The sequence below is a fragment of the Carassius auratus genome, unplaced genomic scaffold, assembly GCF_003368295.1.
Source record: "Carassius auratus strain Wakin unplaced genomic scaffold, ASM336829v1 scaf_tig00009568, whole genome shotgun sequence".
In the NCBI taxonomy this organism is placed as follows: Eukaryota; Metazoa; Chordata; class Actinopteri; order Cypriniformes; family Cyprinidae; genus Carassius; species Carassius auratus.
The window spans coordinates 34552-50651 of NW_020524044.1; the positions used below are offsets into that span (position 1 = coordinate 34552).

General features: G+C 38.5%; 1 protein-coding gene across 2 annotated transcripts; it reads left to right on the plus strand.

Annotated features, from left to right (window-relative positions):
* Positions 1-205: 205 nt before the first annotated feature.
* On the plus strand, positions 206-14956 carry LOC113072587 (kelch-like protein 21). Of its 2 annotated transcripts, none has more exons than XM_026245583.1 (5): positions 206-357; positions 11049-12126; positions 12996-13401; positions 13526-13598; positions 14227-14956. In XM_026245583.1, the coding sequence occupies exons 2-5, from the start codon at positions 11100-11102 to the stop codon at positions 14557-14559; spliced, it is 1839 nt and encodes a 612-aa protein (XP_026101368.1). In that variant the 5' UTR covers positions 206-357; positions 11049-11099; the 3' UTR covers positions 14560-14956. The 2 variants fall into 2 exon arrangements, with proteins under 2 accessions (XP_026101368.1, XP_026101369.1); XM_026245584.1 differs by lacking the exon at positions 206-357 and adding an exon at positions 10274-10957.
* The last annotated feature ends 1144 nt before the right edge of the window (positions 14957-16100 follow it).

Consider the following 16100-nt stretch of genomic DNA (forward strand, 5'->3'; position numbering starts at 1 on the left):
ATATATATATATATATATATATATATATATATATATATATATATATATATATATATATATATATATATATATAGCATTTCTTCAGTGCTCTCAGTGTAATTCTGAAGTAATAGATGCATCCGTGTGCGGCGTCAGTTCAACAGTTTGGACAGTCAAACTTGAGATCACGTCACCATGTAACTTCTGCTCAAGTGTCCAATGAGGATCTCTGATGATGCGGCGTCATGGCGCTGACATGAGCTGAGAGAAAACACACATTAGCAGAGTTATCCGCTGAATAGGATATAGGACAAATTATACCAATCTTTCAAATTACCCGAGGCGGATAGCAACCGAAATCGCTAACAGCTGGATTAGGTAAGTAGAAAAGCGCCAGGAACAGCCTGTGCATGAAGGTGAAAATGTGACGCTTCTCGTGTTGTTTTTCTCAACCGAAGCAGACAAAAAGCAGACAGTTACTCTGTTACCCGTGTTTCTGTATTGATCATCACGCTCAAGTCTTTGTGTTTGATTCAATGGATAAAAATATATATTAGAAACATTTCCGTTGTTACGTGAAGCCTTGATGTAGTTGGCAGTAGGTGAATATGAGCAATGCGTGACACCAACCGTCGGGTCAAATCTTAAAATAGACTGGAATTTGAAGGTCTCCTGGCTCTAAACTATAGCAGAAAAGTCTGATGAAAGGGTAAAACTGGTTTTAAAACCAACATTCAAGGTCTAGACATTGTTAACATTTCTGTAATCAATATAGCCTATTTGTAAACATTTAACTTTATACGCGGTGCTGGGGGTTGGAATATCTAAAAAAAAAAAAAAAATCATTTTAGCATTTATTTTTTCAGTTGAAAGTGAGTGGGTGTTTATTTTATATATATATATATATATATATATATATATATATATATATATATATATATATATATATTCGAATTTCTTCAAATTAAATGTGTAATTTTAAATGCTAGGCTTTGTGTATGTGTGTATATGTATATATGTATGTATGTGTGTGTGTGCACTTGCATACATTTATTAAAAGTAATGGTTCATGATGATTTGAAATTATTGAGGACTGACTTGTTATATAGATTAAACAGAGCCTGATCCTGGTTGTCCTGAGTCCTAAACTTGCTCGGCTCCTTTGGTTTTGTTCTGATGTAATGCAGAGCCATGGCAGCTGTGTTATGACGGGCATCACTCAGTCAGGTGCAACATTAGACTGCAGGACACTGGTGGGTTAGAGACACACACAGGGTGTACAAAGGCTGTTCAGATGGAAGAGAGGTCCTGAGGGGTTCATAAAGGTGTTTTCTATTCTAGAGTCGTACAAAGAAGATATTATATTTATATTTCACTGGTTGTAAGGGTCAGTAACAGACACATTTTAAAGTCAGTCTAACAATATAAATAAATAATGACTTTATTATGCTTATTAAAAATACAACATTTTTTATTGCTTTTTTTGTTGATATGGTGGCTCACACCACATCACAGAGTTGGGCTTCCTGTTTATAGTCATGATTCATGTCTCCTAACTAGATCACGACGCTGTATTGACATGGCAGGACAGTAAGTCAGGAGAAATCTAGTGCTGGTCACTGTCAGCCATCCTATTCTCGGACCAACTGGTAAACCGATTACTAGTAAGCACCCTGGTATGCGAGTTGTCTAAAACGCAACAGGCATAAGATAAATGATCAATGTTATAATTATCTTTGTTGAATACAGCTGCATTTACACACACTCATATATATATATATATATTATATATATATATATTAGGGGTGTAACGATACGCGTATTCGTATTGAACCGTTTGGTACGAGGCTTTCGGTTCGGTACGCATTATGTACCGAATGGTTCGTTGAACTAATTAATTATATATATATATAAAAAAAAAGTGAAATATAATGATATGCGTTCAACAAGGTAGCCCAATAACCCAAACGACGTAACAGGCAACGCCCCTGACACCCCCGAAGAAGAAAAAAACACCATCTTATATGTTTATGTTAGGCTACTCAGTCAGGCGCTCGCTCACTCAGTACGCGCTGAGTGTCCGAGCAGTTCATGCACGGTACGCGGTGGCCAGTGCGTTTAACAGACCAGAAAATACCAACAGGTCTGGTGTTTGAGTGCACTTTGGATTCCCTGTAAGCTATAATGGTGATGGCAAGAGAGTGGTGGATAAAAAAAACAACGGTCGCATCTGCTACATGACAATAGGGTACACCAGCGGGAATTAAAAAAAACTTAATATTTACCATTCATTCTGTCATCACAGGGAATCCAAAGTGCACCCCAACACCAGACCTGTTGGTTATTGGAGGATCTTGTATTTCTGGTCTGTTAAATGCATTAGCGATTTTGCAACGAACCTTCAGCGCGTGCTGAGTAAGCGAGCGCCTTAGGGCCGTTCACATATCGCGCCTAAAAATGCGTGGAAAACGCTAGGCGCGTCTTTCTCCTTCTTTCCAAAGTGCTCGGGCAGAAGCGCCCCTGATGCATCTGCCTTTGCTAAGCAACAATTACGTGCTGCTCTCTCCATGAAGACACGGATATTTCAGCAAAGGATAAATGGATTTGCAGCTCTAAAAATCGCTTGCAGTAGGCTAGCTCTGCTACTAAATTTATTTCAAAATTGCAATCCATATACAACTATGATCAGCTGTTCCTTCATCTTGGCTGAGCTTTCAACGTTGTTACGGGAAAGGATGAAGCTGATTGGTTAGTTCTTGTCACATGACCCACGGTGCGCTTGCGGCATTCTGAAAAATTGAGATGTTTTACATTTTGCTGTATCTAAAACGTACCGAACCGTGACATCAGTGTATCGTATCGAACCGAACCGTGAATTTTGTGAACCGTTACACCCATAATATATATATATATATATATATATATATATATATATATATATATATATATATATATATATTCAGTAATTAATTTATTTAACAGACACAGAACTGCGACACTGCATTATGGAGAATATTGGCATCTAATGCATTCCAAAAATACCCAGCCTCTTGGGAACCCAGTACATGCACAAATGAATGCGTTATTCCTCAACCCTACAATGCATAATGTAAGTCTCACACTGAAAACTGTAGAGCTATGCTGTTCAGAGCAGGTCTATTTCTCTGCAGTTTGTTCATCCACTGGGGCCCCTCCCTCTCTTTCCCTCTGTTTCCCTCTCTCATCTGTTTTGATGAGCCAACCTTCATAAAACATCATTGAGCTGCATAATGTCACATGTATCTTCAGTATAAGCTTTGGTTGTTATGCCTTAAGGAAGCATGTGTGTTTGCCAGCCTGTTTTGATACCTTACCCTGTAGATGGAAATGCCATTTTATTTTAAACTCACACTGCCATTGACAATAAACCCTCACTTGTGACTTTTGTTGAGAATATAAACAGAATATACAGGAGAAACATTATAGGGCATTTTTACACAGACTGCTAACTTGTTATGAGAATTAGGGCTGTCACATTTTTAAAAAAAAATCATTTTCGATTTTTAAGACATAAGTGTTCATTGAATCGATTGTAAAATCGATTTTCCATGTCTAAAAAAAGCTTTTACTTTTTCAACGTCAAATAACGGACGAACATAAAGAGAGCACTGGAAACGCACAAGTCAGCAATATTTCTTATTTATTGGCATCTAGTTTTGTGCAGAATAACAAACGGCAACAGGAGTGCAACATTCTCGAAAATATATTTATGCAGAAGGGACGGCTGCCATAACAAAAGAAAAACATCACTGCAGGCTTAAACCCGGCTGCATTTATGATTTAGGCAATTAAAAAATCTCCAAGATTATTTTAAATAATGATTTAATCCGTTTCAAACAACTGTTCAAAAAATTAAACTTTAAATGCACTTGAGAACAGGCCATGTGTGTGTTTTTTTAACGTAATCGACACTTAGGCTAGGTGGCACTAGGCAGGCATGAAATGTGAAAAAAGGCTAGGGCCATTACAAATTTATTGGACAGGAAAACAAGTCAATCAACATTTTCGGGGTCCTGGTGTGAACGCAGCATAAGAGGTCGCTTTTGAAGTAACTGGGTCTTTTAGGCACGTAAAATTGCGCCTATAAAGCATACTGCATTTTCAGATTCTTTTATTTTCTTTTTCTTCTTGTTTGTGAGTTTTGTTACACCTATATTTTTTAAACTGTTTAATTATTTTTTAAAATTAATAGTGTACATATTTGGTTAAAATAAATCAGTTCCCTATTTTCGTTTTCGAAACTTTTTTTGGTTGGTCCGATCGATTGTGCAATCAATTTTCGAACTAAAAGTGACAGCCCTAATCAGAATATTGTATAATTTAGGATTTGTTCATTACTTTAAAAGGATAGTTTACCCAAAATTTGTCTTATTTTTTCACGCTCAAATTATTTATATTACTTCCTTCTCTAAAGCACAACAGTAGATATTAAGCAGAATGTCTGATCTGCCCTTTTCCACACAGTGCAAGTGAATGTTAGTTTATACTGGCAATTTCAAAAATCATGTAACTGTTCTGTATCTTCTGAATATATACACTAGCTTTTTTTTTTTTTTTTTTTTTTTTTTTACAATAAAATGACCTAAATTTGAGCCATTAAGACCCATTGACATTAAGGACAATAATTATAATGTTAACTCTAACTGAAGTTTTAATAATCATTCTTAAGATCTGTTCACACCAAGGACTATAGTCTCAGTCTCAGACGTCACGCCCTTGGACTGTTGGCTGAACGACTGATGCATATGGGACACAAAAGTAGAAATACATCAGAGAGTTTTACACACCGGTCTGTTATTTTGGTGACATTTGCATGCCCCGAAACATGCTGCTGAACAAAACAAAAACTGTGATTGGTTGTTTGTCGTGTTGGTCAAACAGCCTCATGGGCAGGGCTTGGCAGAGATGTTCACGAGTGTTTAAGTTGGAGTCCGAGTCAAGTCTGAAGTCTTTAACCTGGAGTCCGATTCAAGTCTGAAGTCTTTAACCTGGAGTCCGATTCAAGTCTGAAGTCTTTAACCTGGAGTCCGATTCAAGTCTGAAGTCTTTAACCTGGAGTCCGAGTCAAGTCTGAAGTCTTTAACCTGGAGTCCGAGTCAAGTCTGAAGTCTTTAACCTGGAGTCCGAGTCAAGTCTGAAGTCTTTAACCTGGAGTCCTATTCAAGTCTGAAGTCTTTAACCTGAAGTCCGAGTCAAGTCTGAAGTCTTTAACCTGGAGTCCGATTCAAGTCTGAAGTCTTTAACCTGGAGTCTGATTCAAGTCTGAAGTCTTTAACCTGGAGTCTGATTCAAGTCTGAAGTCTTTAACCTGGAGTCCAAGTCAAGTCTGAAGTCTTTAACCTGGAGTCTGATTCAAGTCTCAAGTCTTTGGTCACGAGTCGAGTCTCAAGTCATTTAATGGCTCGCAAAAAAAATCCTACAAAAAAAGTTTAATAGGTTATAGACAAAATGTATGATGGTGTAATTTTTTTTTTTTTTTTAATAAAGGTTTAGATGTGAGGTTAAACCATACAAATAAATTATTTATTTTTGAAGTCAGGGGTATTCAATTAAAGTTCCAAGGCTCTATGATTTCTTATAAGCAGAGGTCTGGAGTATATATATATATATATATATATATATATATATATATATATATATATATTTTTTTTTTTTTTTTTTTTTTTTTACATTTAGATACATGCGAGGCCATGTGACAAAAATAATGTTTCTGTTCAGACTTTTCATCCTGAAATCTATACCATTGTGACATTTTACTTAAAAGCTATATTAACTAAAAATGTCTACAATAATCAAAACGTTTTCATCTTAAGACAGAAAAGAAAGATAACCAGCATTTTTAAAGTTTAAGTTCCATGCTAGCCACCTAACAACAATTACCCAATTATAATTACAAGATTCTTTTGAAATGTTCTTAGCCTACAGATTAATAATGCTAAATGTAGATCAGAAACGTCTTGCCACAGATGGTTTGAACAAGTTATAGAGATAGATAAATAGACTTGCCTTTTCAATATCAGTTAGGTTATACAAGGATTTAGAGTCGAGTTGCTTTTAAAATATTCAACAGTCCTTTTCCTCGAGTCGAGTCAAGTCTGAAGACACGAGTCCGAGTCACTAACTCTAGTGCCCATCTCTGGGCCTTGGCCAATGAAAGCTGCCATGAATTCCAGACCTTCAGGCATCAGCTTGAGAATTTAAAGCAGTAGACGAATGTGTGCTTGGAATAAACAGACAACATAATCTATCATCTGTATAGTTACGGTTCTTGGTGTGAACGGGCCTTAATTCTTAAAGTCCACACCACAATTATAATGATAACAACAACATAGTTCTGAAAATGATTCCAATGATATTGTTCCTCTATTTTTTTTTCTCCAAGGGATGAACAATAAAAACAGGTTGAGGTTAAGCATTTAAAGTGACAGTGCCCGGTTTCCCAAAACGCTCTTATCGCTAAATAATTCTTAACCTATTCCTTAACCTCTCTCTTAACCTTTATGGCACGATTCCCGACATGTTCATATGCTAAGTATATCTTCTGTAAGTCACACTTTCGTAAGGGATTAAGTTAAAAAAATAATATATATATATATATCATATTTTTAGTGACAAGTACACTTAGTGTCAGATACCTTAAAGCAGTGATCCTCAAATCTGGCTCGCGAGATCCAGTTTCCTGCAGAGTTTAGCTCCGACTCTAATTAAACACACCTGCCTGTGATTTTCTAATGATCCTGAAGACACTGATTAGCAAACTCATGCGTGTTTGATTAGGGTTAGAGCTAAACTTCGCAGGAAAGTGGATCTCGCGAGCCAGATTTGAGGATCACTGCCTTAAAGGGATAATTTGGTTATATTTGGAGATATTTGGAAGAATGACAGAATCAAACGGTCCCCATTGACTTCCATAGTAGGAAAGAATATATAACATGGTAGTCAACGGGGACCGAGATCTGTTTGGTTACAAACATTCTTCCAAATATCTTCCTTTGTGTTCAGCAGAACTAAGAAACTCATACAGGTTTGGAACAACTTGAGGGTGAGTAAACCTGATGATAGAATTTTCATTTTTGGGGGAACTATCCCTTTAAAGACATTGCTATTGCTACATTGCTATGCCATTGCTACACTTTATGTGGTTTTATTAACAAAGTTCGGGAGAAGCACGATCAGATAATCATCCAGTTTGGCACAGGTGCATCTCGTTTAGCTAATCATCTTAAATAGCACACAAGCGTAAATATATCCAGTCTTCCTACCTCCTGTCCCACCACAGTTTTTTCGGCATCCCTCCTCCACCCCAACTCCTCACTTCTAATTTATTTATCCCAAATTGGGGATAGGGGGAGTTATTTGGGTTCGGGCCCGGACCCCAACCCCAGGACTGCATGCCAAAATATGCCTACTATTTGCCTTCAGATTAGATGTAAGTGTGAACTCGTGAACTATGCTATGACTGCTCCACAGACTTCTTGTTGCAAATTTTGCTCACACACACACAAACCTGACCCTGAAGATGGACACACACACACACATTCAAACTCACAAACTTACTGACACACTCAAACACAGGCTCACACCAATAGTATGTTCCTGCACAACCGGAGGTAACAGATTCAGGACCGCGGATCTGGGCCGCAGTTCTAGGACCCTAGTTTTTCGTGACAGCGCCACCTACCGTACTGGACGATATAGCGATGGTTGCAGTTTCAGGACCGCAGTTCTAGTACCCTGTTGGTTTAGTTTGCAGTCACGTTACTTTGTATATAGCGTCAATATAATAATCTCAGTTGTATTTGTTTTTAAAAGTGATTTTTGATTCAAAATGCAGCAGAGGTTAATTACTAAGTGTTCTTTGAGTCACAATTTTAAATTTAAAATCGGCTGAATTTGAACAAAATATAAATTAAATTATAAATTTTGTAAAATTGATGTATATCAATTTTAAAACAATTGTAAAAAAATGAAGAACCTTAAAAGTCTTAGTCTCTTGAATTATACAGTATATTGATTAACCTCATTATTAGCTCATTATCAGGTAAGTTAAAGTTGGAATCAGCGTATGGAGTCACTAAATTACTGCCAATATTTTAAAAGTTGTTCAGAGGCAAGACCAGACACAAGAAGGATTCAAGAATGTTTATTTATATACATATATGTACATATATATATAGTAAAAGGGCCAACAAGTGCGAAGCATCTTTCGGGGAACTCCTTCAAGACTGTTGGAAGACCATTTCAGGTGACTACCTCTTGAAGCTCATCAAGAGAATGCCAAGAGTGTGCAAAGCAGTAATCAAAGCTAAAGGTGGCTACTTTGAAGAACCTACAATATGACATATTTTCAGTTGTTTCACACTTTTTTGTTATGTATATAATTCCATATATAATTCCACATGTGTTAATTCATAGTTTTGATGCCTTGTGTGACTCTACAATTTCATAGTCATGAAAATAAAGAAAACTCTTTGAATGAGAAGGTGTGTCCAAACTTTTGGTCTGTACTGTATATATCTCATTTTTTGCGACAACAGCACCAAAGTGAACCCCTTTTCCATCAGTCGCTGCATGGATAGAATGGCTGTAGGCTTCAACTCTAGAGAAAGAGAGAGCGAGAGACAGAGAGAGATAAATAAGAAACATTTGTTTAACATATTCAACTGGAATATATATATATGAAAAATGAAAGTCCTTGCAGCATGTGGTGCATCTCTTCAATTCTGGCAGGGATCTCCCTTTTTGGATTGTTACTGTATATGTATCTTGAAAAGAGAGCCTAGTGCCTAGTTAGAATATTTTGAGATCATGAAAATATCCCTAGTGCCTTTTTTAATCATCTGTCCTACAATGAGCCTAACCAAATCCATAAAATCACTTCCTATTGGCCATGCAGAACATGACAGGAACACATGAAATCAATGGACTGTATGTGGAGTAGACCTGCAGATTAGGCCAAATTGTAACAAGCTATTAAAATTGCCAAACGCCTCATTCATCATTACAAAACAATGGCAAAACAACAGGCTAACACATACTGCAACTAGGCAGTCAGTGCAGTTTAGTTATGAAAGATATTTTATACATAAATATGGTAAAACGATGACTATTAAGCTAGTATTCACACTAATACATTAAGCTGCAAGTAAATCTTACAAACCTTACATCAACCATGCTCTTGTCATCTTGAAGTTTAATTAATGTGCAGGCTAGATTCACTTATAATACTTCGTAATTAAAACTCAACAAGGATTTATGAAATCATGGCCACGAATTAACGTCGTAGTAATTAATAAAACTAGCTCACAAATTCTTAATTTGGTGGGAATTAATTATTAATTCATAGGTAACGTTCTCACTATGTAAACTTTGCACCGTTTAAACGTTATAAAATAAAACTTAATTAAATATCGGTACTCACCGTCTGATTGCTGTCCACGTCGTCCATCTTTAATTAGTGTTGATCCAGTACAGTAGGTGGCGCTGTCACAAAAAAACTAGGGTCCTAAAGCTGCGGTCCAAGAACTGCGGTCCTGAAACTGCAGCCTCCGGTTGTGCAGGAATACCCTTCTCGCTCACACACTCAAACATTCAAAAAGACTTTTTGTTTATCGATATTTAGAGGAAAAAAAAAACACAAAAGTTTTGCGTGAATCTGTAATGGAAACACGACAGCGCTTAACATAGACTAACTTCTCAGAGTTATGTTGAGCAACAGTGTTCATTACTAACCATTCAACTCTGGATTGATTCTGGAATCTTCGCTGGGGAATAAGCATTAAGCACCGGTGATCGGTCCTCTAACTAACACATGCTCATGTTTTGATTAAGATCGTGTTCGAAGAGGAGGGGGCTAGTCGCGCGTGCCTCCGTTGTCAGTTTGTGAGAGGGAGGGAGCAAGCAGCGCACAGATCCACAATAAAATACAATTGTACCCATATTAAATATTTAAAAAATCTGAATCAATCCGTGGCGGTCAGCTTTGATATTGTGGTGGGCCGCCACAAAATGCAGTTCCATAACAAGGTTCGGGAGGAGCACGTCAGATACTTAGCCTAATTAACTCAGGTGGAGCCACTTAATATAATCAACCTTAGGGTATAAATACAGCTGAATTAGCCTACCTGTCTCCATTGATGGTTTGTCAGCATCCCCCCCTCCATCCCCATCTCCTCCACTAGAGTTCATTTTAACCTTTACATATAAGGGGGGTACTCTAGGTTCTGGCCATTCCCGAGCTTGGAGCCCCTTCCCCGGACAGCACGCCAAATATGCACTATAATACTTCAGCTAATTATATGTAAGTGTGAACTCGTGAATTAATGAATGTATGGGAAACCCTGGTGGATGTTAATGTAGTTATCGGTTCTAGTGTAGGCAGATGAGATTTTAAAGCTACAACAATGAGACAAATTGAACAGTGTTAGTGAATGACACCTTTGTTTCTCACTCAAAGCTCACATACTGCTTTAGATTACTTATACTATAGCACACAGCTTGTATGGACTACTTCTGTGATGGTTTTATTGTTCCTTTGTGTCCTTTTCACAATTCATGTTCTTCATATGGAAAAGAGCAGCTAGATCATACTCTTTTGTGGTTCATTGAAAAAAGAATAATACTAATGGAATGACATGAGATTGATTAAATGATGAATACTGAACTATTCCTGTAAACCTTTGTTAGATTTGTTGCTGTAAGATTCAGAGTGGAGAAGTTTCTGTAATCTTCAGTAAGAGAAGCTAAAGGGTGTGTGAAGACCCCCCCCCTCACCCAGCCTGTGAAAATGGACACTGCTGGTGTATTTATAGCCCAGACACGATGAGCACACTCTCTTAAGAGACCAGTGGTTGCTAACATTCATCATAAACACATGATATTCAATTCTAGTAGCTCCGTATCCCTTACACAAATTTAAAAGCTTTGAGAAGATCCACAGGTAGGCTGAAACTTCAATTTGTGGTTTTCTGTTTTTAAAACTTGTTTTCACTACTACAGACTACTAATATACTCCTGTTCTTTGTTTAAAGGAGAATCCAGAGTTCTGACCAGACGTACGTCAAGAGAAAGTAAAGTAAGCTATGGAGAAACCAGTTTTACAAACCCAGCTCTCCATGCTGCCTTTCTTCGACGCGGCCCACGCTGTCAACTTACTTCGTGGCATCCATGAGCTCCGCGCCGAGCGCAAGTTCTTTGATGTCACGTTGTGTGCTGAAGGCAAAGAGTTCCACTGCCATAGAACTGTTCTAGCAGCTGCCAGCACCTACTTCCGTGCCATGTTTGCCGGTACGCTACGAGAGAGTGTCATGGACCGTGTGGTGCTACACGAAGTATCGGCTGAACTGTTGGGCCTCCTGGTGGACTTTTGCTACACAGGTCGAGTGACCGTCACGCACGACAACGTGGACCTGCTGCTCAAGACAGCGGACCTCTTCCAGTTCCCATCCGTCAAGGAAGCATGCTGCGCATTCCTGGAGCAGAGACTTGATGTTTCCAACTGCTTGGAAATCCAGGACTTCGCAGAGGCTTATGCCTGTCGTGAGCTAGCGGCTAGTGCTCGCTGTTTTGTGCTAAAGAACATTGTGCAGCTGGCAAAGAGCATGGACTTTGAACGGTTGTCGTGGAAGCGGCTGCTTGAGTTTGTGTCTGATGATGGACTGTGTGTGGATAAGGAAGAAACGACATACCAGATTGCCGTGCGCTGGGTTAAAGCTGACTTGCATCACCGATTGCATTACTGGCCTGAGTTGTTGCAGCAAGTACGGCTGCCGTTTGTTCGCCGTTTCTACCTTCTGGCCCATGTGGAGAGCGATCCACTGGTCTACTTGTCGCCAGCCTGTTTACGGTTAGTCAGTGAGGCACGCAGCTTTCAGTCTTACGAATATGACCGACATGACCGACCCAGCCATCGAATGCGCCCACGTCCATCCACCGGCCTGGCCGAAATTCTGGTGGTGGTGGGAGGATGTGATCAAGACTGTGATGAGCTTGTTACTGTGGATTGCTACAACCCACAGACCGGACAGTGGAGATATTTAGCTGAATTCCCAGACCACCTTGGAGGTGGCTACAGCATAGCCGCCCTGGGCAATGACATTTACGTGACAGGTTAGTACAGTGATGAAGTTTCCTGTTGGGACAAACTTATAGGCTGATGATACATGGGGATACAACTTTTAAGCAATTTTGCCAGGCAGCTTTTTTTGTATAATGTTGCTAGGGCACTTTGTCATTGAGGATGGGTAACACCTGGTAGTCCTCACCTGGTAGTCCGTTGATGGCAGCATTGAGCAAAGTTGCTCGGTATCATTGCTCAAAAAGTTGCTCCATGTATCATTAGCCTTACTCAATGATCAACTGCAACTTGTGTCATCATGCCAATGTAATAGAAGAAAGCACAAATCCCCAGGCAGGCTCAGAGTGTCTTTCTTTCCAAACTGTTTACAACATGGCGGCCAATGTATAAATAAACCCCTGTATGTTCGGCTATGTTAAAGTGTGGTGATGGGACATAATGTTCTGCTAGATCAGCAGTGGCCAACATGATTTCAGGTGACATGTATGAAACGGACCTTCAGGAATAGACAGTGATTCAATCGAGAAGCCATCTCATGCAGTCCAATGCTGCTCCTATTCTAAGTGTTCTTTGCTGTTATGCAAGTGGTGTTTAAAAAGGTGACTGAGCACTGAACTATGGAATTCAACAGTTCCGGTTCCGATGTTGATGGCAGTTGTAAGCTCAAGCTGTATGTTTGATTTAATAGAAAGAACTGATTTATAGAAGTAATTAAACCTGTAATCAGGCTCCACAAGAGGTTAACAGAATCAAACTACTTTTTTCAACTATCGTCAATAATCCCAAATTATCCCTATTTATAGCAGTAACCCTAAACAGTGGCACATGTGTGGAAGTTTGGAAATTAAGGTTGATAAATGATGAAGTGTTTAAGCTGTCCAACCTGCTTCATTTACAACAGGTGGCTCAGATGGATCACGTCTCTATGATTGCGTTTGGCGATACAACTCCAGTGTGAATGAGTGGACGGAGGTCTCCCCCATGCTGAAAGCCAGAGAGTACCACAGCTCCTGCGTCCTGAAGGGTCAGCTGTATGTTGTAGCCTCTGATAGCACAGAGCGCTATGATCATACTCTAGACTGCTGGGAGGCACTGCCGCCCATGCCACATTCCATGGATAACTGTTCTACTACGGCATGCAGGGGACGGCTCTATGCCATTGGCTCCTTAACTGGAGAGGACACGATGGCAATTCAGTGTTACGATGTTGTAAGCAACCGCTGGTCACTAGTCAACTGTGGAGAACTGCCTCCATGGTCCTTTGCCCCCAAAACAGTCACTCTTAATTGGTTGATTTACTTTGTAAGGTGAGGTATTTATTTTTTCCCCACAGTTGTAAAATATCCCGTAGCTAATGATATGTAGAAAAAAATAAACGATAAAGGAAGTGTTTTTTTTCCCATGTTTCTCATGACAGTGGTTTTGTTTCAGGGATGATTCAGCAGAAGTAGATGTCTACAATCCACAGAAAAACGAATGGGATAAGATTTGTCCCATGACACAAGTATGTACATTTGACCTTGTTTCATTTTTTTAAAAGATGCAATTTCATTTACCGTTTTTCATAACATTTTCACAGGTCAAAAGTGAGTAATTTTAAGAGTGATCTGGAATTTCTCTTGAGGGCAAAACATTTTTCCACACAGATTTTGCATCAGGTTTTCAAGTCACTGCATCACTATTGACAAAGAACCTTTTTCCTGCAGTAGTCCTCTCTATGATGTCATTTCCTGTTTATTTTTTTATTTTCTGCACATTTCTGCATGTTGGTTGAACCATGATTTTTCTGGCAACACAACATAACCTGGATTTAGCAGACAAAAGACTTAAAAGCGTTTCAAATTAATTATTACTTAATTATAAGTTAATACAGTTTTAAAAAAAATTCTAAGAAATAATTTCCTTTTTTTTGTGATACTAGGACAGTTGGATCACACACCAAAACTATAAAAATATTAATACATAAATTAAAAACATGATCATAAAACAGGTGTATTTAAATCACTATATAGATTTGTTGCTTTTTAATTACGGTTATTGTATAACAACTTAATAAGACAAAAACTGAGCATCACATCATTGACCCACATTAGGCATTCACAGAGGTAACTAAAAAGTCTCACCTCCCACAGGTTCATGTTGGAGGCAGTGTAGCAGCTCTGGGTGGTCGACTCTATGTGTCCGGTGGCTATGACAGCACTTTTGAGCTATCTGATGTGGTGGAGGTCTACGACCCCTCTACTCGATCTTGGTCCCCAGCTGGACGACTCTCCCAGCCCACCTTCTGGCATGGAAGTGTCAGCATATTCCGACAGTTTATGCCTCTTGTTCCAAGCACCTTCGAACCCATCGACATACCTGAGCCCAACGACATCCACCTCCACAGACACCACCGCAATCAGGCATTTCACAACCACAACAACGTCAGTCAGAACCACAACCAAGATCTCAATGAAGTGCATTGAGAACTTTACTAAATGTGAGACTGAATGACATTCAATGTGACTTCACTACTAGGTGTTTTGCACTTTATCAAATATTCACCTCAGCTGGGCAGCAAAAGGGGCTGGTGAATGGACAATCAATGTTTGCATTATTTCTCCCAGTTACCCAGTATTTCTACAGCTTTAATTGTTGCATGCATTTCTAATGCTGACTGTGTTCACCTTGAACAGAGACTTGAGTGAAGTGATTCATGAAATAGTGCCTATCATGTTTGGTGAATTTCAAGCAATCCAACCCTTGGTTATGGTTATGCTCATTTTTTTAAATGTATTTTATAATTCAGCATGGACCTCCAAAAGTGATCCACAACAATGCAAATTTAATTCAACACCCCCCCCCCCAAAAAACAAAAAAAAATACAATACAATATAAATATCATAACCGTAAAGTAAAAATGTCTATTTTCAAAAAATATCGTTTTGAGACCACAGTCATTCCAGTAAGACAGAATTCTGCAATGTGGAAAACCAAAAGTATTTTATATACGCGGAGATTTGGGAGAAACCAAGGTTTTCCAAAAACACCATAATTTTGTTTGACAGATAAACACTGTGACTGTGTCCCAGCATAACCCATTGATTATTGTTCATCTTGCTTGAATAACATCACATTTCAGACAACAGTGGGCATGCAGTGATCACATTTTTACTGAATTTGTATCCGACTTGCCTTTCAACTCTCATATTTTAATATTACATTAAGTTTATTATTATCTAGTCATTGTTTATTTTAGAGGAAGGTATGTAACGGTTTATGAGAAACAGCAATCATGAAAAAACATGAGGAATAGATGAAGGTATTGTATTTTTGTGCCAAATTGTATTAAAATGCTATATTAATAACTGGAAGTAGTAATTCAGTATCGCGTTACTCTTGAATAAATGTACAGTATTGTTCAAAATAATAGCAGTACAATGTGACTAACCAGAATAATCAAGGTTTTTAGTATATTTTTTATTGCTACGTGGCAAACAAGTTACCAGTAGGTTCAGTAGATTCTCAGAAAACAAATGAGACCCAGCATTCATGATATGCACGCTCTTAAGGCTGTGCAATTGGGCAATTAGTTGAAAGGGGTGTGTTCAAAAAAATAGCAGTGTCTACCTTTGACTGTACAAACTCAAAACTATTTTGTAGAAACATTTTTTTTTTCTGGGATTTAGCAATCCTGTGAATCACTAAACTAATATTTAGTTGTATGACCACAGTTTTTTAAAACTGCTTGACATCTGTGTGGCATGGAGTCAACCAACTTGTGGCACCTCTCAGCTGTTATTCCACTCCATGATTCTTTAACAACATTCCACAATTCATTCACATTTCTTGGTTTTGCTTCAGAAACAGCATTTTTGATATCACCCCACAAGTTCTCAATTGGATTAAGGTCTGGAGATTGGGCTGGCCACTCCATAACATTAATTTTGTTGGTTTGGAACCAAGACTTTGCCCGTTTACTAGTGTGTTTTGGGTCATTGTCTTGTTGAAACAACCATTTCAAGGG